The sequence below is a fragment of the Danio rerio genome, chromosome 25 (genome assembly GCF_049306965.1).
Source record: "Danio rerio strain Tuebingen ecotype United States chromosome 25, GRCz12tu, whole genome shotgun sequence".
Lineage (NCBI taxonomy): Eukaryota > Metazoa > Chordata > Actinopteri > Cypriniformes > Danionidae > Danio > Danio rerio.
The window spans coordinates 30,209,519-30,234,843 of NC_133200.1; the positions used below are offsets into that span (position 1 = coordinate 30,209,519).

General features: G+C 41.0%; 1 protein-coding gene and 1 long non-coding RNA gene across 5 annotated transcripts in view; one reads left to right on the forward strand and one right to left on the reverse strand.

The window, feature by feature from the left end:
- Window positions 1-169: 169 nt before the first annotated feature.
- LOC141375041 (uncharacterized) lies at window positions 170-11,758 on the reverse strand. Its single transcript, XR_012400457.1, has 4 exons — window positions 9,997-11,758; window positions 9,804-9,904; window positions 3,738-3,866; window positions 170-3,625 (listed from the first exon to the last, which is right to left on the reverse strand). It is a non-coding gene; the product is annotated as an uncharacterized lncRNA (long non-coding RNA).
- Window positions 11,485-25,325, forward strand: part of iqub (IQ motif and ubiquitin domain containing) — a 38,689-nt gene continuing 24,848 nt past the window's right edge. For 2 of the 4 annotated variants that reach the window (XR_012400449.1, XM_002666877.7), the window contains exons 1-4: window positions 11,485-11,912; window positions 16,012-16,146; window positions 16,309-16,476; window positions 19,100-19,275. Coding sequence is in view for 2 of the 4 variants with exons in the window: in XM_002666877.7 (XP_002666923.1) it covers window positions 11,636-11,912; window positions 16,012-16,146; window positions 16,309-16,476; window positions 19,100-19,275 (756 nt within the window). In the remaining 2 variants the exon portion in view is untranslated. The remainder of the gene's footprint in view (window positions 11,913-16,011; window positions 16,147-16,308; window positions 16,477-19,099; window positions 19,276-25,325) is intronic. The other 2 variants (XR_012400450.1, XM_017354258.4) reach the window with 1 other exon arrangement.

Genomic DNA, 25,325 nt, shown 5'->3' on the forward strand with positions numbered 1-25,325 from the left:
GGAAAGGTATGAATTACATTTTCCAACAAAAATTATGTTCCAGGATCAACATAGATGTTAATCCAGCATCACATCGTACTTGGCAAAATCATGACGTGCATATTTTTTTATCCTCAACTTTCTTAACCACGCTAATTTAATGAATGCTTGTGTTTTTTTTTTTTTTTTTGCAAAGTTAACTATGGCATAGTCTCCCACAGACAGATCTGTGTTTCTTGGATCACAACTTTAATCCTCAGGTCACTCTTCGTCAGACACATCATCAGCTGAGACAAGGACATCCCTTTTCTGCTAACTATGATTTCTTTTTCGATTTTTCCTTTTATTTGCTATTTTGTTGTTTTTTTCCCTGCAAGTCTTTCTTTATAAGCCTTTTCAATTGTCTGCTTCTCAGGTGTATCAGTTAGGATGGCTGGCTTCACACGCTTTCATTTGGATTGTGTACTGGGGGGACATTTGAGAAGTGGTAGCGTTTCATGAGGAGACACGTATCCAGGTTTGCTGGAAACATGGCACATTCATGTAGACCAATGAATGAATTAGCATCAGTGAGTGAATTATCTATAGGTGGATCATCTGCAGGGGGTAGATCATCCAAATCTTCTGTAGTGGCAGGCTGAAGCTCAGGATTTGGCCAGTCTGACACCATGGATGGTGCTAATGCTTCATCAAGGACAAAAATTATCGGTTATATGCAAAAATTCCAGTAATCCTAAATCCAAAAGTGATGTTGCGTGGTGTCACTGCTGACATGTAAGCCTCATTTACAAGTCCTACAATCTGGTAGACTAAATTTAACTTGCGCCCTATGTCTTACTTTACCCCACTGCCACATTTTAAAAGAAAAATTGTTCATAGATAGTTCATCAACATGTATGATAAACGTTTTTCTACTTGAATATTTTTGCTTTGGCACAACAGCTGATTAAGTTGACAGCAAGAAAAATGACTTATACACGCAAAAAAAAAAAAAAAACAATTGTGGAAAAAAACATGCTTTCCACAGCATAATGAATTCCTGCCCTTCATGGTAGAGTGGAAATGGAAGGGGCTTGAAAACAAAATTGTTATAGAGTGGTATATAAAATCCAATGCCTAGATACAAAGGGTTTCTCACATTACCCGCTGTCTCACATTACCCCATTCTACCCTAAGTTCACAGTTTATGTTTACTGTTTAGGCTTACAGTTATGTTTAAGTGCTTCTACATCATTGTTATACAATATCAGTTGAGAATAAAGGTTAGGGATGGTTTAGGTGTAGGGACTAAGTATGAGTTACATTGCAATTATATTGGAATAATGTTCCAGGATCAACATAGATGTGAACCCAGGATCACATCCTACTTAGCAAAATCACACTTTCCACAAAATCACCCCCTATACCTTATTGCACCTAATGAACATTTTGAGGAAGCAGCCATTTGCAGTGTTGTCTGAAATGTTCGAAAGTGCTCTCAATCAATTCAACACCATGTAATGCAATAATGAGTGTACAACAAATGTACACTGAATGTCTATAGAATAGAGATTTTATACGATTAATGAATTTTCTAGTTTTTATCGATTTTCTTTTCAGCTTAGTCCCTTTATTAATCAGGGGTAGCCACGGCAGAATGAACCCCCAGCTTATCCAGCATATGTTTTAGGCAGTGCATGCCCTTCCAACTGCAACCCATCACTGAGAAACACCCATACACTCTCATTCCCACTCTTTAGCTTTCTCATTTCACCTATAGCGCATGTCATTAGACTTTGAAGGAATCCGGAGGAAATCCACACGAACATGGGAAGAAAATGCAAACTCCACACAGAAATGCCTACTAACCCAGCCAAAGCTTGAACCAGTGACCTTCTTGCTGTGAGGCGACAGTGATACCCACTGTGCAACCCTACCACCAATTTTCTAGTTTGTAGTTGTTAAATTAACGTCTGTATAAAGAAATCAAAATAATATAGACTTAAAAATACTATTAAACTTACAGGCAGCCTGCTAAGTATTTAAATGTGTGTGAAAAGTGGAAGCAAATGGTCAGACTTTGATTGAGTAACAAACAATTTTTCAGTGGATTAACCGGCATAGGCTCATTCTAAAAACATAGCCCTATACATTTCTAGAGATTATGAATCATGTAGCCAGAGTTACTGATTGCTGCATTTTGTCTTTAAAATGAACGCTATGGGGCGTTATGATGACGGTTCTTTTCTCGCTTACCAGCTGACCGCTTACCTTCGTATGGATGGCTTTCCCGCTGGTGGACTTGAGACACAGAGTGGAGTTGACTGTGTCAATGGGGTTGGATTCTATTGAAGAACGTTACAGAAAGCAGGTAAGACAAAACAAAAGCCAAAACGTAAAATAACAAAGTAAATAACAGGGTGAAAATGTGGTAAAAGTCAGGCTGATGCAAGGGCTTTTCTTTTTCTGGATTGCTTTTGAAAACACTGCAGCTGAGATTAGGGAAGGGTGTGGGTGGAGGCATCGGTTGGTTGGTCAGTCAGTCAGTCAACAGCAGCCCCTGGTGGATTTATGCGAGAACAGTTTGTGCTAATGGCACTTGAAAAAGTGTACACGATAGCCTCTGGTGGATTTGCGAAAACAAAAACTGCAAAAAAAAAAAAAAAACATTGCTTTTGGGATGTATTTTGCTCTCTCCAGAAATGTATATACGTACGTAATCAGAATGAGCCTGGGTTTGAATTTACTGGTTCATGGATTAATTGTTCACTTAAAGAATAACAATGTGCGCTAGCAAAATAAATGATGTAAATTTAGATTTCAAACATAGTTTAAGTAACTTTCAAACGATTTGACTAATAATTTAATTTAATCTGAGGAATTCATCAACCAGCAAAACACAATAAAAGACATCCTTTCTGGCGCCCTCAGTGCTCAAATTACTCACTTGTTTTCATTCCCTTCTTTAAGTGGACTTTATTAGTGGACTAGTGTATAACAGTAGAGCAATGGTCTCATACTCAATTCCTGGAGGGCCGCAGCTCTGCATAGTTTAGCTCCAACCACCTCCAACTTACACCTGCTTAATAGTCTCTAGTAGTCTTGAACTCCTTGATTAGTTGGATCACCTGTGTTTGATTAGGATTGGAGCAAAACTGAGCAGAGCAGCGGCCATCCAGGAATAAAGTTTGAGGCCTATGCAGCAGGGGCAATTTCGGATACAGCCCTGGGTTAGGTTAGGGGTGCACAATCCTGTTCCCGGAGATCTACCTTCCTGCTGCAACCTTGGTTAAACACACCTGTCTTTAATTACAAGTGCTTCTTCAAATCCTGCTGAGTTGGTTTAGTTGTGTTTTGAGCAGGGTTGGAGCTGAACTCTGCTGCAAGGTAAGATCCCCTGGAGCAGAATTGGTTGCCCTGGTTTAGATGTAGGAACTAAAATCTATAGGACAGTTGTTCTCCAGAATGAGGTTTAGACAGCAATAAATTTACTTTGTTTTGTTTTACCCAGCAGGAGAGGAGACTACATTTTACTGTTGGGGTTATGGGTATAGCACTCCATGTTCCAAAAGAATCCCGATGTTCTCCTCCAGGCCAGTTTGAATGGCTAAAGTTAGTGCAGTCTCTCCATTCCTACATCTTCCCTCTAAGTCTGGCTGACTGGAATCTGTGGATGTAAAATGTATTTATATACCATCACAGTCTTTGTTTTCAGTCAATTATGCAATTGTCACATTTCCATTTCATCAGAATTGTGTTCATCCATGTCCAGCACTCACACAGAATTGCCTCCAGTACTTTCCCTGAGGGTTGCATGGCAGCTCGGTGGAGCAGTAGAAGTCCTTCACTGTCCACTTCATTGAAGGCTGAGGAAAACTGCCTGAGCTCATGGATTACTGCGGTATTCCCTTGTGATGAGGGTACATGAACAAATTAAAGATCAAGCCTATTTATACCAGCCAGTGTATTCATGTATTTTGGGAGATGGTAATGTATTTATTTGTATTAATTCCAGCCGCTATAATCATTATTAAGATGTTTTGTACACATATTTAATTGAGGATTGAAATATCAAATATTTCACAACATATTCAATATGATCAGAGAATATTCAGAAACTTTGCATGCCCAAATATAATGTTGTTTTATTACAAGGTTGTCTGGAACACTTGATTTTGATAGGTCAGTCACGACATTCCAAGGTATGTAATTCCAGAAAACAACTGCTGAAACTAACACAGGCTCTTCTGGATTTTTCAAACCATCAGTGAATACATTTACATCCATATTCTTGTGTGGCATGCTACTGGTTGGTGCGAAAATGAAAGTCTTTGAAAGCAATGATGTCATGCACATACATATTTTAATTTTGTGCAAACAATTACACAACAATGGTGGAATATATGGTTTGGCTGCAGGTTTATTTCACCAGTGTATCAGGCTTAGGTGTGACTCAATTTTGGTTCGCATAGCAAAAATTTTCTGGCCCACACAATCAGCTTTTGCTCAACCCACTTAACGCAGTGAATTATGGTACATTCCTGGACCAAGTTTGGCTTCCAGAAAGCGATAGTGTTTTCAAAGCACAGACTGACCCAATCACTCCCTTCCCTAAACCCAAGCGACAGTGTTTTCAAAAGCAAACTAGTAAGAGAAAAGCTCTCAAGGCCACCTGATTTTTTACCACGTTTTAAGATCTTACCACATTCTCACCCTGTTATTTAACTTTTTGCCTTTTGTTTTTTTTTTACACGCTTTCTGGAACCATTCTTCGCTAGACTTGAACGCCGTCATTGCAGTCAAGTCCTCTCTGCGCAAATCATACGTAGCTCTGGCTACATAATTCACTCTCTACAGAAATGTATTGGGGGGGGTACATTTTCACAACGAGCCTGTGCTGACCGTAGTTCACTGCGAATCTACATACACCCGTTCTGAGCTACTGACTACATGTCAGCATACTTGTTTAGTAATCATGGTGACAGTGACAAATAGTGGCTTGGCATAAAATATGCATTATTTTGGGATATTGTTTCAAAAAAACACTTTTCAGCAACATTATCGTTGTTGTCCATTTTCTGTTATATTCTTTTTTCATTAGTAGAGCTGTGGCTTCTTCCAATGCCCTAAATTTAGACCATCTCTTCCAAGTACAGTGGGACAAGTTGGAGCCAAACGGTGCAATAAGCTGGCCCTCCAAGAAAACTAAATTCCCAATAGCTATAGACAAATCCACAAGGGTGCAAAGGGCATCAAGAGGATTCAGCCAGTGTGAACTTGGTATATTTTAAAATGTACCGCCTTCAGGCCTGTAGCCAGGGGGAGTGGTTGTCTTATATATGAGCTCATTTGTCTTATTTTCACTGCTATGCCATCATAATAAGTGAAAATAACCCATCAAAAAGGTTTTAAGACCAAGCAGAATCCTGTGTTGGCTGTCACATTAGTGTGACTGCAGCTAATCAGTTTTAGCCAATGCTAACAAATATTTTTCATTAGTCCAACTGACATTGTCCATGCTGACATGTCCATAGTCCTTGATCTAAATGAAGTCATCTGTCGCTACTGTATTGTTTATAAATGGAGATAACATTTAACAAGAAACATTTTTGTAAATCTTGGACCTTATTCTTGAAACAAAGAAATGACCAATAAAAAGGTGTGAAGCACCAAAAGTGACCCATATTAAAAATTATTTGAATACTATTTCGGGTAACACTATGTTTTGATGGTCCATTTGAGTATTAGTAGGGTGTCTGCTTAATATCTGCTGATACTGCTCCTTTTAGACAGACATTAAACTGACCATGAGAAACTTTGCAAGTACATGTCAGTTTACACTAACTCTAACCTTAATCACAACCCTAATCCCAACCTAACAGTTTACTATTAATCAAAATAGAGTTAATTAGCATGTACATGCAATGTAGCTTAAACTCAACAAACAGATCATCAAAATAAAGTGTGACCCTATTTTGGAAGTGGTTATGATGACCATCCGACAAGCTAATTCAGAATAGTGCTTAAAATGTCACTAAAATGCAGTATTTAAATTTTATAATTAAATAGAAAATGAGGCGTATAATAGCAAAAAGGTCCACTTTTGAGAAAAAAAAAGAACCACCCAATTTACCACACTGGCTATGGGCCTGGCCTTTAAAAGTAGCATCTCAAAGTGATACAACAGAATAAATACAGTATAAGGAGAGGGGTGTTGCTTGGGTTGAAAGGGATAAACTAGCTTTCTCAAATCTAAAAAGCTAGTACAATTTACATTTGTCTGAATAATTTGCATGTATTTACAATTACGCACATTTTATTTATTACAGTTCTTTTATTTCACCAAAACTACACACTAAATAATGTGAAAACAAATATTAAGCTTCATCAGTAGTTAGAACTATTCAGTTTCATGAAACAGTTGTATTATCACCTCATCATCTTTAAATCCTTAAAATAATGAATGAACGACGACAGTGCTGTGGCGGGAATTTTTTTTAACACTTGCCATGTGACAACAGTCCCATTCCCACTTGCTGGTAGAAACAGGTACTCTTGAACAGCTAACTATTTAAATACCCAACACAAAAGTTGCATTAAGTGGAATGTGCGCAATGTATATGGGACTTACTTGGACATACTTGGATGACAAAATAAATGTTATACAACCTATTTTTTAAGTACAACATATTCCAAAAGATCAGGGCCCCCAAAGCCCTTTTTTGTCAGGGCAAACACTTCTTGACAAGGCTCTTCAATGCTCAACTGAATGAGGTAATCTGTAAACTCATCTTCATCCATCTTGTCTAACATATAACTTACCCATACGTATTGGAAAGGAAAATTAGTTTTATTTGCAAACACACACCTTTCATCATGCAGCTAAAGGCTGGCCAATGTAACTAGACTCATCGTCATCAAGGTCAGGTTTATTGCCCCCAAATGACATAGGCTGTTTTATATCCAACCACAACCTTTTATTGCCAGTGAAATGCCAAACAATAAATGTCATTCCATTAGATATAGTCTGATTTTGTTGTAGTTTTAGGCAACACGTACCTGGATAAGATTCTTTGAGGGATGTGATACTGCATGAAATAAATGTCTTTTTTATTGCTTGTTCCACTGAATGCCCCTAGATACCTAATACTGTTCTAATTTGCATGCTGCAGCATTGTCTCTTTTTTATTATTACAGAGGCATTTTTTTCTTGGCACGCCAGGAGGCAGGATCAAGCTATATTTAGCTTTGAAAGCCACGACTGCTTTCAGTGAAACTATTCAGTTGAACTCTGGGTAATGAAACAGTTCAAAAAAGATTCACTAATTATTTATCCTCAGTCATTTTATTCATGTCTGTTGAAAGTTTGTGGTTTATTAGATTATGTTGAGTGTCGTCATTAGTGTTTGTTCCATGTTATTTTTCAGGCCCGTAGCCAGCCTGGTGAAAGGGGTGGGGGTTTTTTTTTTTCTAAAAAAATTGACCTTTTTGCAGTTATCCGCCTCATTTTCTATTTAACTATGAGATTTAAATGCTACATTTTAGTGACATTATTATTTGCTCGATTAGCTAGTCAGGTGTCATCATAACCACACTTTTTGATGTACTAAAATATTTCCTAAAAATTGCAATGAAAAAATTTAAACAAGATTAATTTTTAAAATACAAATTTATTACATCATACATCATTAGGAAAAAAAAGCAATCTGTTAAAGTTTTAAAGTAAAAAAAAAAACTGTAGTCTACTATCATTTATTAGACAAAAACAGACTGTCCTCAGTCACAATTTGGCCATTTTAATAAAAAATAATAATTAAAACATAATAATAATAATAATAATAATAATAATACAATAATGAACAATATATATTTTTTCTAGCCTCTTTGGTAAAAAAAAAGTACAATAGAAAATTCCTGGATATCAACAATAGCCAAAATATTCAAATTAATTTAATTTGGTCCACTTCTGGTGCTTCACACCTGTTTATTGCTCATTTTTATTTCAGAAATAAGGTGTAAAATTTAGAATAAAGTTGTGTGTAAAATGTTTTTTCTGTTTAAACACAATACAGTAGTGAAAGAAGACTTCTCTTAGATCAGATTATAGTCCTGCCGAAGCAACAGCCGACAGATGATTCCGTTAGGTCTTAAAGCCTTTTTCAATGAATTATTTTCACTATTTATGATGGTATAGCAGTCAAAATAGAACAAATGAGCTCATGTATGGGACAAATTCTGGACCTTTGTCAGTAAGGGGTTGGTCATCTGAACCACCCGAACCCCCCCTGGCTACAGGCCTGAAAAGTTAGAACATGTTTTATGCTTATAGTAAACATCTTTTTAATAGAATTTCGGCTGTAAAAGCGCCCCTACAGGTGTTTCAGCTGCAGGTCAGATTTACTCTAGGCCATCATTTATTTTTTTATATTAATTTTGTCAAAAAATTATCATACCTATCCAGTTTTATCTGAAATGCGTCCCAGATCACCTGCTGAAGTGGTTTAAGCTAATTTGTTTATATCCGATTATTTATCAAAATAAATTAAATAAAGTGAGCAAAGAGTCTCTAAAACGCAGACGTGACGGGATTAGCTCCTTTTGCTGTGAAGTGACATCTGACGACTGAGGACTCCGCTTGCCATTAAAGCCTTCGTCGGACAGTTATTTACAAAAATAATGTAAAAAATAGGGAAAGGGAGGTCATGTACTGGACAAGTCAATAAATATAACTTACAGGACGTCCGGGCTAATGCGACTAGTTAGCCAAGAACCTCATGGATTGGGCAGATTTTCATCTGTTAGGAATTAATTTTTGCCCTACCCTGATTGTCTTTTTGAACATATGTTCAGTATTTTGCGATACTGACGCCACTGCCTGCCTTTTCTGCCTTCTTGCTCTTTTTGTCCCACAGCGTTACACAGTATGGATGTCGCATCAAAGATTCAAATGTACCACTCAGTTGGTTATGTCACGTGACTCGCGTCACATTGTTGTGGCTTTGAGGCTTTATGGGATTCAAATTACTGGCCAGAGTTATTTAAAATGACACTTTATTACAATATATATTGAATATAAATACATTATATTAATTATATAATAAATATATAATGTTAAATAAATTAAAAGAACAAATTCTGGACCTTTTGGCCATGTGGGGTGGTTCGTTGGAACCACCTGAACCCCCCCTGGCTATGTTTATGAAAAAGGGGGATGGAGAAGCCTGATGTTTATGAAAAGGGGGGTTGGGCGGCAGGCCAGATTCACCAAATTTTACTATAACAGAAATATGGCTAATTCTCCAACTACGGCCAAATTAATGTAACCGCCTCAAAAGTTTAAACAATTTCTGTAAGAGGACAAACCTAAGCTGCGGTCACACTGGGCTTTTCCTCCCATAGACTTTCATTCATTCGCCCGCAAATGCGTCAGTCCGGAAACGCAGGGTCATGCGTCAAATTTCGCAGGTTGCTGCAGTGCAAAGTTCAAGCTTGGTGAACGCTGACCTGTGAAATCGCATCACTTGAGACCAATCGAGGATCAAAACATGACCTCTCTGGACAGGAATTTAAAATATGGAGCAAACACTCGCTTTTTAAATGTCTGATCATCTTGTTTACTCCCGCCCCTTTTCGCAGAGCCATACAACAGAATTTCGCAAGCTCAAACTCTCGTGTGACCGCAGCTTTAGATAAGAAGAGAAATTGTGTCACACCCTCGTCTCGTGCCTGCTGCTCTAATCATCGTTCTCCCTCATCATCTACCTCTCACCACACCTGTCAACAATCACCTGAATACTAATTATCTGCACCTGCACCCACAATCACCACACACCTCAAATACTCACCTCCTTCACTCACTCACCAGCTGAAATCAAAGTTGGCTGGTTCACCTCTTCTTCTCCTCCCCCTCTTCATCTCGTCTTCTTCCAGGGATGTCTCTCCTCGGCTGTGGATGCAAATACAATAAGGGAAGTGACTAGGCTTAACTGGTGTTTGAATAAAGACGTTTACTTACATGAACTATGTGTAACCACTTACCTGCTTCATCTCTCTGCATCAGCTGCATTGTTTTTTAAATAAATACCCTTAAAAGATAACCTTCCTTGTGTGACCGTGACGAATTGTTAATGTTCAACTTTTTTTCCATCATGAAATGAACCAATGCCATTTCCACCGCATCTCAATATAAAGATTTATCTCAAAATAAAATAAATGATGCCAGTCATATTGTCTAAGATCATTTTTGTATCTAGCTTAACCTATTCTTCCACAATGTATACAATAATTATACATTTGTCAATGGAATAAATTAGTCCCTTAGGAACAAATGCTGAATTGTACAGCTGTCAGACTCTATGATTTAATATTATATTGATAAAGAGCTTATTAACAAATAAATACATTGAATTTGTATATTACAGAGTACAAGCTTATAAATTTTGAATACATTTTTAATGTTTGATAAGAACTTTTAAAAATTGTGTGTGGGGACTGAAATGACAGGGTGTTGTGGAAATGAAAACGAATCAGTGTTAATGTAGAGAAACATTAGACATTAGACAACTTTTAAACTCATTTTACAAAATTACTAAGCATATCCACACATTTTTGCATGAGTAAGGAAGAGCTTCATCTAAAAAACTGATTATCATAACTGTCATAACTGATTATTAAATATTATGTAAATTAATTTGAAAATAAAAGGTATTGCAGATCTACAGAGGTTGGACAATGAAACTGAAAGGCCTGGTTTAATTAATTAGTGGGGCAGCGTGGTGGCGCAGTGGATAGCACTGTCGCATCACAGCAAGTAGATCTCTGGTTTAAGCGTCAGCTGGGTCAGTTGGCATTTCTGTGTGGAGTTTGCATGTTTTCCCCATGTTCGCATGGCCACGTGTGTTTCCTCCGGGTGCTCCGGTGTCCCCCACAGTCCAAAGACATGCACTATAAGGGAATCGGGTAAGCTAAATTGGCTGTAGTGTATGTGTGTGAATGAGGGTGTATGGGTGTTTTCCAGTGATGGGTTGCAGCTAGAAGGGCATCCGCTGCATAAAACCCAAGTTGGCGGTTCATTCCGCTGTGGCGACCCCTGATGAATAAAGGGACTAAGCTAAAAAGAAAATGATTGATGATAACTTGCACAAAATGGTGACTAAAAATAACAGTAATTTATTTAAATGAGGGCGGTTCATTCCGACGTCGGATAAATAAAAGGACTAAGCCGACAAGAAAATGAATGAATGACTATTTGAGTAACTCAACTGTTTGACTTAATGCTTAAATTCATTCTGTCATCAGAACTAGGCTATATTTAGTTTAGTTTTTCAAGGGCATCAGTCGAAGTTAAATTTCTTCGAGTTAAATTACTTCCCGTCTTACTCTTATAATCCTAAACAAAGTGGTTCAGCTAGCATTCAATTACAAACGCTTTGCGAGTCGGTTAGACTGAATCACCAAAAAAGAATCGGCTCAAGCGAATGACTCATTTGTGAATGGACACTCCTAGCGACTGGCGACACTGTGGTTACCATAGCAGCGCCGAAATACAGTGAAGCCAGCGTAAACATAAGATCCACTATTTTATTTAAAACAATAATAAAGATTTCGCCGTCAGATAGCTTTCACAATAAAGAGAGGCAATCGTGTTTTTGCGTATTTTGAGCATTGAGTGACTGCAATGTCAGAAAAGGAATGTGAAACTGTGAACCTTGAAGAGCAAAAAATGTCATCAGAAGCCATTCAAATAGAGACTGAGGAGGCTGATGAAGATCAAGATGTTGAACACACGCAAGAGATCAGTGTGGACGTCATTACAAATCCGGACACACTTTTACTAGAAGAAAACAGCGCTGAACCAACTTCTGAAGACCAAAGACAACAAGACGATATAAACAAACAAGGAAGTGAAAATAAGATCATTTCTTCCAATGATGTTGGAAACTCAACAGCAACGGGTAAATACTAGAATCCATAGTATTGGTATCTAGGTATGACAGTTTTGTAATATAGAAATTTAAAAGAGAAATATAGGGATTTTGTAATGCAAACTAAATAATTTAAATGTTTATTCGAATTAGAAAAAGCTAAATGAAAGGTGAAATTAAGTAATCAAAATACACAAACTCAATCTAAATAAAAAACGTTTGCTTATTTAGTTTCTGCTCATTTGCTTAATTTTTATTAGCATGTATGCATATTTCTATATGCATTAAATAGTATTTTCCCCTACATGGTGTCGTTGTAATGTGTGTGTGTGTGTTTTTTTTTTTTTTTTTTTTTTTTGGTGCACTAATAAAAAACATTTTGTTAAAGCAGAAAAAATATATAAATATTACATGAATATGAAAAGAGAGATTTAAAAATGTTTATGGTAAAGAGTTACTAACTATAGATATATATACACACATAATAATAATAATAATAATAATAATAATAATAATAATAATAATAATGGCTCAGTAGTTAGCACTGTTGCCTCCAAGCAAGAAGGTCGCTGGTTTGAGTTCCGGCTGGAGTTTGCATGTTCTGGTTTCTCCCACAGTCCAAAGACATGCAATAATGGTGAACTGAATAAACGAATTTGGCTGTAGTGTGAATGTGAAAGTGTATGGGTTAATGGTTTATTCTGCTGTGGCTACCCCTGATGAATAAAGGGACTATACCGAAGGTAAATGAATGTATATATATATATATATATATATATATATATATATATATATATATATATATATATATATATATATTAGGGTTGGGCATCTAAGCTATAATGCCGATCCGATACGCATCTCGATACAAAGAATACGATCCGATATATTAGCGATACATTTGTGACATATTGCGATGCAACACGATACGATTCACACCCATATCACGATACGATGCGATATTTCAGCACTAACTTATTAGATCAAGTTTATGAGATGATGTGAAAGAGGATGCTGGTGCCATTGAATGAGTTTGATTATTTATAAACCAAGCAAAACCAAGACTTTTTTTACAAACTGGCTCTTCTCTCAGAGCCAGAGTGTCAGTTTACAGTAGAGGGCCATTTTAGAACCTATAGCACATATTATTTAAGTATTTTCAAGATAAACAGAATGTATAAGTGCAATATATATTAAAAATATATATATATTTGCACTCTTTCAACATAAAGGTTTAGCATTGCACAACAAAAATTGTGATTTAACTTTTCAACTATGAAAACAAGTTTTACAAAGATATTTTGCCACTGATTATTCAAAACTTAAGGTTGTGAACTAGCAGTGTTATGCTGCTTTGAAACATCACTGTCACTGTAAACAACAGGCTGATAAAAATATAACAAACCAGCAATCTTCTTGCTGTGAGGTGGTCAAACTACCCACTGTGCCACCCATTATTTTTATCATTATTATTATTAATATTATTATTATTATAATTAAATAAAAATTAACAGGAGGAGGTGTTTAAAACCTTCGTTCTCCGTGACACTAGGCTGAATATCTTTGCAGATGAACAATGCAATAGCATTCGTTATTGGCGTAGAGCGCACAAAACTGTTGCGCACGGAAAAAAAACTTGCTCTATGTTGCAAAAAACTTGGTTGAAGCAGTGCGAAAGCCGGGGATGCAGGAACACTGAAAGATGCTTTCACAACAACACCGTGGCGCCGCTTCAAGTGAGATTTCAGATTAGTCATACTGCCCGCGTATTTTACAGATGCGCGGCACATTTTGCAAATTGCATCTGTCCTGTCATGTCGTCCATCCTTAAATCCATAATGTTGCTTGCCATACTTTAGATTTAAAACTCAGTGAGGAATAAAATGTTTGTTTATATATATATATATATATATATATATATATATATATATATATATACTAGTGCTGTCAATCGGTTAAAAAAAAATTAACCAATTAATCGCACTTTTTAAAAATTAATCGCGATTAATCGCATTTAAAAGACAAACTTGTAATTTTGGCTATTCGAATGTAAAATTAATGTAAACGCAAGACAAATACTATTTAAATTCAAAATATAATTCATTATTAGAATTTTTGTTTAACTTGTAACACAGATTTCTTCATGTAAACAACATACCCACAATATACTATCAAGATCCTGGCTTGACAGCCATATTTATTACAGAAATAAAAACACGGGCATGTTAATGGCATTTGAATTTCAAAACAATCAATGCCAATAAAAAAAATATTGATTTCCATGTTGGATTTTAAGTGGACTGCAAAAAAAAATGCCAAAATACATGTATTACAAATATGGAAAATGAAAAATAATAATAATAATAAAGTATTGAATAATAACAATTGTACTAATTGCAGGGCTGGACTGGGAAAAAAATAATCGCCCCTGGCATTTTGGGCCAGAGCGGCCCACTACATCAGTCAAAATGCTCCCCTTCTTTGCACGCCCTTGTGCCTGTGCACGCCCATAAAATTATAATCCACACTGGAAATGTGCGTGCCTGTGTGTTTTTAGGGAGCCTAATAAATAATGAACATGACAAAAACTGCCTGCTGACGCACACAGTTAATATTGATTAATAAAATAAAAATAAATAATAAAAGGATGTGTCAGAGACCCTAAAAAAAGTTTAACTCAACAATGAAACATCAAACATGGCTAAAAAAAAAAAAAGTTGCTTAAGTTGCACATTAGTTTGGTCATGGATAAATATAATTATAACCATATTGTATAAATACTATTGTCACTATAAGCCTACATACTGCTGACGATCAAAAACATAATGTCATGATATCTCATGCACTTGTCTTCTGACCGAGTGCATCTTAAAACACATGACTGTCACTCCTCATAGAGCTTGAGAAGCAGACATTCTTTATAATTTGTAAAATAAAGACTTGCAGGTTAAGGAAACAGCATAGGAGGAAGTTGCCGCGGGCGGTGGAGCAGATTAAAAGAAGAAAAAAAAAAGTATATTCATATGGACAGATAGGTAACTAGATAGAATGGACAGGAATATAATGACCTGTGCTCTGCTGCACGCTGCTGAGTGCAGACGCAAAAGGCAAGTGCCTGGCTGCTCTCCGCTTTTGCTCTCCCGCCGCCGCGCGTGAGAAACAGGCGTGACTCTCGGCTATTTTGACAAATACAGTTGCGCATTTGTGTAATAGCCTACGAGCATGTGAATCTCTTTGCTTGCGTGTCGATTTCCTCTGCTCGTGCACAAAACTTCTTGCACACCCCCTCAAATATAAGCTGCTTCAAGAGCGCGCAGGTCTTCTTGTGCCCCCTCAAATAAACGCTACTGAAGTGCGATTTAGTGCGTTTATGTAACGAATGTCTCCAACATTTATTAGATTTGCTAATAATATTTATGAATGTCTCCAATAGACCTACTGAGTAGATTTAATGCGTCCTGAAGTAAAGTGAAACGGCTGTACGTTGTGTTTGCTGGCCTCATGCATCACGCACCTTTCAGTCAGTCAGCCAGTCAGTCAGCACGCCACCTTAAAGGGTTAAACAAATGACGCACAGCACTACTAAGGTTACAGAAAAGTTTTCGCTGTTATAATTCAGTTACTCTTTAATATGTTTTGGTGCGATTATTACCCGCATTATTACATTAAAAAAAAAAAAACAGGTATTAAAGCGGAAACCGATATTAAAGCGGTATTAAAGCGGAAACCATATATATATATATACACACACACACACACACACAAACACTACCACACACAAATGTGATTGAAGAACATTTTAAGCAAAAATAACAAATAAATAAATATTATGTAACAAATATGTGTAATAGAATTCTTTTAAATGATATATTTTCAACTAACTGAAATGCTACTTGATCTACTTGAATATATACTTGAAAAATATATTATACTTGAATAAAACTATTATAATATATAGACACACAAAAAAGACTGCTTGGCTGAAGAAATACCACGATGTAGGGCTATGATGACTATTCAGTACCATGATAGAAAAAAAAACAATGGTATAAACCTTGAATTCCATTACTGTACCATACAAAATATAAATATTCAGTTTTTTATATGAATAATTTCTTGTTTTTACCAGTTAAAATCTTGCTGATGCCAGAGAGGCACATGATAACTGTGGCCTTCACTATTGGCCTCACAATCCTGGACCTGAAAAAACATTTCAGCTTTGAGATGAGAGTCCCATATGACATCATACAAATCACCCTAGACGGTAAGACACAAAAGATGCCTGAAACTGTAGGATACATTGCAGAGAATAATTTCATACAATTTAATAACTTTTTAATAACTAATTTAATAACTATTTACTGTACTATAATGCAAAGTGCACATTTTTATCCATGAAACTAATTATTTCTCTAATTTTATCTAGAAAAAAATGTTAATGATGATCAGACACTGATGGATATCGGCGTGCAGCCACATGGGATGATCCAATTCGAGATGAGCTCGCTAGACCCAGAAAATTACCCCATGAGACCAGTCAAACCACAGCAAGAGTACAACATGCCAGATGTCATTACTGTCAGAGTGCAAACAGGTACATTTAAACTTCTAGCAGACCGAGACATTGTAAGTAATGGGAAATTTGCTAAAATAGGGCACATTTTGGTAAATGACCTACAATACCAACAAATAAGTTATACATATGAGATCTAATGATGTTTTTTTATGAATTTGCATGGGTTAAAGTCCACGTGAAGTTTTATAAGTTTTAGTCATATACACACACACACACACACACACACACAGTCAGGATTGCTAGCCCCCCTTTGATTATTATTTTTTTTTAATAGTTCTCAAATGATTAACAGGGCAAGGAAACTTTCACAGCATGTCTGATAATATTTATAGAGATAATATTCTCTATAAATGTCATGGTCATTTAAAGTCTTATTCGTTTTATTTCTGCTAAAATAAAAGCAGTTATTAATTTATTAACAGCATTTTAAGGACAAAATTATTAGCCCCTTTAAGCAATCTTTTTTTCGATAGTCTACAGAACAAACCATCGTTATACAATAACTTTCCTAATTACCCTAACCTGCCTAGTTAACCTAATTAACCCAGTTAAGCCTTTAAATGTCACTTTAAGCTGTATAGTAGTGTCTTGAAAAATATCCAGTCAAATATTATTTACTGTCATCATGGCAAAGATCAAATAAATCAGTTATTAGAAATGAGTTATTAAAACTATATGTTTAGAAATGTGTTGAAAAAATCTCTTCGTTAAACAGAAATTGGGAAAAAAATAAACAGGGGGCTAATATTTCTGACTTTAACTGTATAAATAAAAATTATAAATATGTTTTCAAATATAAACAAAAGTATAATTGTTTTAAAAAATTGTGAGTAAAGCAGGTCACACACCAGAAGCGCCACTGAACACCGTGACACGGCGCGCACTTGACATTTTAAAGTATCACACACCAGACGAGCACATTCACACAATATTTAACATGAAACTAATCAGATGGCGCACTGTGGCGCGGCTGAAATATGAACAGCATCCTGAGTCGTGACTGGGCACCACCGACAGCCGCCGACTTGCGGCGCCAGTGTGTGTACCCTGATAGAAACCTATGTTTAGAACTGTAAAATGCATGGCGCTGCATGGAGCTACGCGGCGCATTGCCGAGCGGTGCTTCTGGTGTGCAACCTGGTTTAGACTACCAGGAAGCTATTTTGAGCCAAGGCACAATATTCTGATAAAATGGGCCAATATAAACATATGTAACTTCAGCTGAACAGTAAGTTGGCACTATTGTCTTTAGTGTATCACAGAAAAAATGTAAAGATGTAAAGCTGAACAAATATTTCTTTAAACAACTGCAATGCAGTTATGAATGAAATCATTATTGCAAATGATTGCAAGCCTCATCCTGCTGGCCTTTTAAATCAGCTATTTCATTTGGATAAATTTTATACCTTAATGAAAAAAGCAACTTTTCAGTTCTGACATAACATTTATCCTTTCAACAGATGCCATCTAGTTTAAATCATAACAAAAACAGACAGGTGCAACAATTTGGGCACCTCAACAGAATAATGACATCAATGTTTTGTACAGCCACCTTTTGCTGAAATAAAAGCCTGTTGACATTTCTTATAGTCAAGGATAAGTCCCGGAATTCTTGCTGAAGGCATTTTGGACCACTTTTCCTGGAAAAACTTCTCAAGTTCAGTCAGGTTTGATAGGTGCCAAGCATGAAAGGCCCTTTTCAAATCAATCCATAGATTTTTCGATGATGTTCAAGTCTGGGAACTGGGATAGCTCCTCTAGAACATTGTGTCATGTCTGAACATGAATTCCTTAGCAGATCTGGAACTGTGCTTTGAATCATTGTCCTGCTTGAAACATCCAGCCGTGGAGTAACTTCAGCCTCTTGATTGATTTCTGAAAATTATTCTTTAGATTCAGCTGATACTGGGGGAAATCCATGCGACCTTTAACTCTGACAAGGTTTCCAGTACCTGCACATTTTTTCAGTTTCAATTTATTTCACACATTTCAATACTGCTACCCTACATATTTCTGTCGGAAAAACATGACATTATCTAGCTTTCACTAGAAACCGAATGACATTTCACTGTGATCTTCTCTTTAAAGAGCAAATAATTATGCAGCCACAGAGGGGTGACCAAATTTTTGCATAAAACTGTATAGGTGTGTGTTTATGTGCATTGGTGAAATAATTAAAATGGTTGTTAAACATTTTGAATGAAAAAATAGGCCTGCATGAACTTATTTCATCCCCAAAATGTGTATAAACATGTGTGCAGTACAGTTGAAAACTCTTGCTCATATTAGATTAAACAACCATTTTAACCTACCATGGTCGCTTTTAAAATTAAAGTTTATTTTTTTATTAAACTGTTTATTTGAAGAAAAAAAAACATGTCAAAACATTGTTCATAAACCACTGTTTTGTTGGTAAGCTTAAAATTGCTTTGGTACCCTATTGTATCTTATACATGCATCTGATCATTTTTAAGAGTATGTGATACTAATAAAAAGATTGTAGAAGCAACAATGCAAAATCTGTCATTGTGCAAAGACTGAATGAGATTTGATGCTACAAACGTATTTGGCTTATTTTACCAGAATTTTGCTTATTTAAAACCTATAGACAAGCATTTGTGACAAGTTTTCTCACTTTAAGAAGCAGACACATACCAGGATGTGGTGGTAGAGATTGAGAGAGCCACTCAGGGGAAGGCTTTTCTGGGAGGATACCGTCACAAGTTGACCAACGCAGAGTATCACCATGCTGCTATACAGACGGTGCCCAAGAAGAGGCCAGACAGAGGCATTGAGATGTTCAGCAGGGATACACAGGTACACATACTATAACATGCATGATTGTCAAGGATCCTGAAGGAGATCCCAAACACGAAATGTAGGTTAAGGGGGTTTTATTGACAGCAGTGGCAGATTTAGATATGGGCGATCACCCAGGGCGACATCTTACTGGGTGCGAAACAGAGACAGTGAAAAAAAAACGTGCCACAGTAATAGCTTTAAGATATGAATTACTTTATGCAAATGTATTAATTAAGAGTGGTAATCTCGGAATAAAGACAATAGGAGCCATGCCTCAGTAGAGCTTTATGTCCACTTTAAATGGGTACATGACAATATAATTGATGACTTTGCTGCAACAAAAGAAAGGTGCAGATTTAGGGAAATACTAGTCAAATTTCAGTTTGTATGCTGTCTGAATTGTTTGTTTGAGACAATTCGTTTTAGAAAAAAGTCAACTACAAAGTGTCTTCTTTTTTTCTAGGGGGATGTGAGTGTGTGTGTGGGGGGGGGTATATGGGGTGTATAACAGCCACTGATTGACAGATAAAAGGAAAAACAGGAGTTATATGGCAAACAGTCTGAATGACATGGAATACAGTAACAGATGGCTACTGGCTAGGAGACAGAACAGGGATGACCAAGACAGGCTGTAGTTGTCGAAGGCCTTGGATGAGGCACAGCAGAGAACGTTCGAGGTTACTAAAGTAACCCTTCGTTCCCCGAGGAGGGGAACGGAAGCACTATAAGTGGATTTGATTGTAAAATCCACGCATTGGGAGGTTCGGTTCAGAAGCTACTCGTCTGAAAGAGTATTGAACGGGCCAATTAAGAATGAATTGGCAGCGCAAGCCTGCGCAGGTGAGCGGCATAAGCAATCAACTGAGTATATAAGCTCACCTGGCGCCAGCAGACGCTATCCTTTTTAAGCTGAAGAGACTTTCAACAGCTAAGGGACAGTCATTATGGCGACGGAGTATAGTGCTTCCGTTCCCCTCCTCGGGGAACGAAGGGTTACTGTAGTAACCTCGAACGTTCCCCTTCGGGGGGAACTTCAGCACTATAAGTGGATTTGATTGTAAAATCCACGCATTGGGAGCCCATTGAAAGCGCCATAATGACTGCACCTTACCAACACCCCCGATGAGGAGATAGTCAAGCAAGCGTGACGCACCCACATCATGGGGGGCGCGGTCCTCCAACGTGTCCCTGGCCCTAATTTATCCTACTTCAACAGAAGTTTTACGGATTTATATATATTTTTTGGGAAGTCGTGAGCATCTAGATAATTCTAGAAAAATACGACAGTACGTTGGGAAGCGTGCAATCCCGATAGGGAGGACGCTGCGGAGGCCATCCGTTACCCAAGGGGGGATAGATGGCAGAATTTACATATGGACTAGCCCTAAAAAGGGGGAGTACGCATAGCAAAAGAGTGGTTAGCGGGGAGGGAAGACACGGGTCCGCCCAGGGGGGGGGGGGGACTTAACCGTGGCTGAATAAGCATATGGGATCGCCTAGTGGGGACCACGCATAGCAGGCACCTTTACCCAAAACGCGGGCTGACCAGCGGGCAGACCTACAACGTATTGGGCCAGCAAGTGACTCCTCCGCTGAGTCAGTGCTGGGGGCCACGGAGGAATCTGCAGGGCTCACCTGACGGGGAACTTTACTGACAGATAAAAAGGCGCACGTATCTCCGTGTTAGGGAAAATGGCGCAGCAAGCGTGTTTCAACACCCTACCGAATTGTTTCCTCAATCACCAAGGGTTACCTAATACCCTTGAGGAAACCGGCTCCACTCGCAGATTGTAAAACCTTGCAAATGTGTTGGGTGTCACCCAGCCCGCAGCTCTACAGATGTCTGTTAGAGGGGCGCCGTGTGCGCGCGCTCGAGAGGATGCGAAGCTCCGAGCGGAGTGCGCACGCGCTCTCGGGGGACGCGGCTCATCTCGGCTCTGATAGTGAAAGAAAGGCATCCACAATCTAGTGGGAACTTATTTCGGTACGGCACTTCCCTGCTGCCGACCGCTATAACAGACGAAGAGCTGCTCAGATGATCTAAACTCTGAGTGCGGTCCGGATAATACGCAAAACGCGAACTGGACAATAAAGAAGGGCTGGGTCTGCCTCCTCCGAGGGCAGCGCTTGCAGGCTCACTACCTCGTATTAAAACGGAGTGGTAGGAACCTTGGGCACATATCGTGGGCGGGGTCTCAGAACGTGAGAGAAGCCAGCCCAATTACAGGCACGAGTCACTGACCGAAAAATGCCTCCGGGTCCCCGACCCTCTAATCGATATCAACGCGACCAGCAGAGCTGTCTTCAGGGACAGAAATATACTGAGTCGAGGATCGAAGGGATCTGACGCGGCTTGTGTAGCGAGGGCGAGATCCTAAGAGGGCATGAGAGGGGGCGGGGTGGATTAATTCGCTTAACGCCCCTGAGGAACCGGATGATGAGGTTATGCGTTCCCACGGTGCTGCCAGCCACCGCGTTATGAGAGCGGAGATGGCAGCCACGTAACCTTGAGTGTGGAGGGCGACAGCCTGCTCTCCAACTTCTCTCGGCGTAAAGAAAGCACAACGCTGATCTGGCAAATTACGGGGGTCTTCTCAGCGAGAGACACACCATTCAGTGAATAGACTTCACGTCAGGGCATAGGCGCGCTCGGGGAGGGGGCTCTAGCCCGAGTGACGGTATTACCCACCGCAATCGGAGGTTACCTAAGTCTTCCTCGCGTCTAAAAATCTCTTCAAAGATCGGCGAGGGTGCCAGGTGGTGCCCTGTCCCTGAGAGAGTAGGTGCTCTCTCGAAGGGACTGCCAGGGGAGGGCTATCGCGAGGGAGAGCTCTGACATCCAGGTCCGGTTGAGCCAGAGGGGCGCAACCAGCAAACTGTTCCTCGTCCTCCCTGACCTTGCACAGTAACTGCGCGAGCAGGCTCACTGGGGGAAACGCGTATTGCGCGTGCCCCGAGGCCAGCTGTAAGCCAGTGCATCCGTGCCGAGAGCACTCGGTCAGGGAAAGAACAACTGGCAATGAGCGATCTCGGGGGAAGCAACAGATCGATCTGGGCTTCCCCGAATCGCGCCCATATCAGCTGAACAGACTCGGGGTGGAGTCTCCATTCTCCAGGACGCAAGGCTGCCGTGAGAGCGCATCGGCTGCACGGTTGAGCTTGCCTGAATATGAATGGCGTGCAGCGATTTCAGCCGCGGATGACTCCAGAGGAGCAGACGGCGGGCGAGCTGAGACATGCGGCGAGAGCGCATACCCCCTATACGGCTGATATACGCCACCGCCGCCGTACTGTCCGTCCTGACCAGCACGTGTTGCCGCTCCAACACCGGAAAAAAAACGGTGGAGAGCGAGGAACACTGCCAACAGCTCCAGGCGATATGCCAATGCAACTGGGTACCTTTCCACAGGTCCGCAGCCGCATGCCCGCAACGCACAGCCCCCCAGCCCGTGTTGGAAGCGTCTGCTGAAATGACAACAAGACTGGACGCCTGTTCTAGAGACACCCAGGCCTGTAGGAACGAGGGGTCGCTCCAAGGGCTGAGGGCGCGGCGACACAGCGCAGTAACAGAGACTCGGTGTGCGCGCGCGTGCCATGCGCGTCTGGAGACTCGATCGTGAAGCCAGTGCTGAAGTGGTCTCATATAGAATAATCCGAGCGGCATGAAGCGGCTGCGGATGCCATATGCCCCAGGAGCCTCTGAAATAGTTTCAGTGGGACCACTATTTTACTGTCGAGCTCTCTCAGACAGTACAGCATCAGCTGAGCGCGCTCTCCGTAGAGGCGCGCTGCCATGGTGACCGAGTCCAGCTCCAGCCCGAGAGAAGAGATCCTCTGCACGGGGGCGAGTTTGCTCTTTTCTCGGTTGACCTGAAACCCCCACAGGTGGAAGTGCCAGAGCACTTTGTCTCTGTGCATAATCAACTCTGTGCATAATCAAAGAGAGGGCAAAATTCAGCCAGTCGTAAAGAAATTGAGTATGCAGATGCCCGCGAGCCGAAGGGGCGCTGAGGCACCCTCCGCGGGCTTGGTGAGGACCCGCGGAGACAGAGAGAGCCCGAAGGGGAGGGCTTTGTATTGCCAAGCTCGACCTTCAAACGCAAACCGCAGAAACTGTCGGTGGCGAGGAAGAGTGGAGACATGGAAATACGCGTCCATCAGGTTTAATGCTGCAGACCAACCCAGAGGACGAACGCACCGGAGGATGCGCTTCTGCGTGAGCATTCTGAACGGCAGCTTGTGCAGGCAGCGGTTCAAAACGCGCAGATCTAGGATTGGCCGTGACCCACCGCTCTTTTTGGGCACGATGAAGCGTGGGCTGTAAAACCCGCTCTCCATCTCGGCTGGAGGGAGCGGCTCGATTGCATCCTTCGCCAGGAGGACAGCAATCTCCTCTCGCAAGACAGGGGCGGACAGAGGACTGACCCTGGTGAATACACACCCGTGACTTGGGGGGCCGTTTCGCGAACTGAATCGCATAGCCGAGTCTGATTGTGCGTATGAGCCACCGCGAAGAGCTGGCCCGCGCTAACCAGGCAGGCAGAGCTCTCGCTAATGGACTCATCGCTACAATCGCTGACGTACCAGCAGTGGGGCAGCGCGGAGTGGGTGTGCTGATCCGGGAAGCTCGCGGGTCTCACGGAAAAGCTGGAGGTGAGATATTTGCTCTCACTCCAAACCCGAGCTCCGGAGGGGAGGCTCGAGGGGTGGGAGAAAGGAGACCGTCCTCCCAGCGCTCGTGAGCCACTGGCGAAACGCACCGAATCTGCAAGCTAGAAAGCATAGCGTCCCAGACTGGCAGATTTCGGGCTGTCACATCTGGGGAAGTGAAAAGTGCCCTTTCATAATGTTTTCATGGCAGTAAAAAGTGCCGTTGGAAATGGGGCCCCGCCCTCCAGCGGGGAAAGAGCAAGTTCCCTCTTCTCCAGATGGCCTGTCCCAGGGGCGCTTCGCGGTCCGTTGCCGGACTTAGCGGCGTTCTGGGCAGGGGGGCTGCCTGCTTCCGAGGTGCCCGACGCGCTCGCTTCGCCGGAGGCGTGTGCGGGGGCGGAGCAGCTCTCGTAGGCGGGCGCCTTCGGCGAGGAGCAGGTATGAATGGCACGGCGGGCGGAGCGGGCTACGGACCGCCGATAGACATCACCCACCAACTGCTCTCTCACCGTCTTGAATTCCTGGGTGAATTCACAGACAGTGTCGCCGAACCTGGCTGGGGATATGGGGAAGTCAAGAAAGCGGACTTTGTCGACTTTGCGCATATCAGCCAGGGGTGGCGCTCCTGGACCACTAATGTGGACATCGTCCTCCCCAACGCACACGCAGCGGACTCAGTAGTCCGAAGAGCTAAGTCGGCGGCGGTGCGAAGCTCGTAAGCCTGGGTTGGACCCACCCTCGTGCAGCTCGGCCAGCGCCTGCGCTTGGTAGCGCTGGTAGGTGGCTATCGCATGCAAGGCGGAAGCAGCCTGGCCCGCAGCTATGTAAGCTCTAGCTTTGAGGGAGGTAGATAACTTACAGGCTTTGGATGGGAGACGAGGCGGACCCCGCCAAGAAGAGGCGCCGCACGGATTTACCGCCATCGCGCACTCAACCTGAGGAATCGCCACATACCCCCTGGCTGTTTCACCGTCAAGAGTGGTTAGGGTGGAGGAACACGCAGCACGAGCAGAAAAAAGTGCTTTACAAGACCGCGTGAGCCTACTGTGCACCTCCGGGAAGAAGGGAACGCCCCTCTAGTCGGTCCGGCCGCGGAGCTGGGGGATAAACCATCTCCAACCCACGGCCGAAGCAGCCTGGGAAAGCACGGCTAACATGTCCGTTTCAGGATCCGTAGTGACAGCGCTCACCAGCCCGAAGGGGGCGAGCGGGTCTGGATCATCATCGGACAATGAAAGCCCACCCTCCGATGCCGCGGTGGACATCTGGTCTCCGGTGTCATCGGGCGTAAGGGCTACCATCTGTTAGACGGATCGCTTCCCACGCCCGAAGCTTGGATGGAGCGCTTAGAGGAGCGGGAGGTCCGCGGGCCCGTGGGCGACGGATTATCTCTCGCTGAAACCCTCAGATCTGCC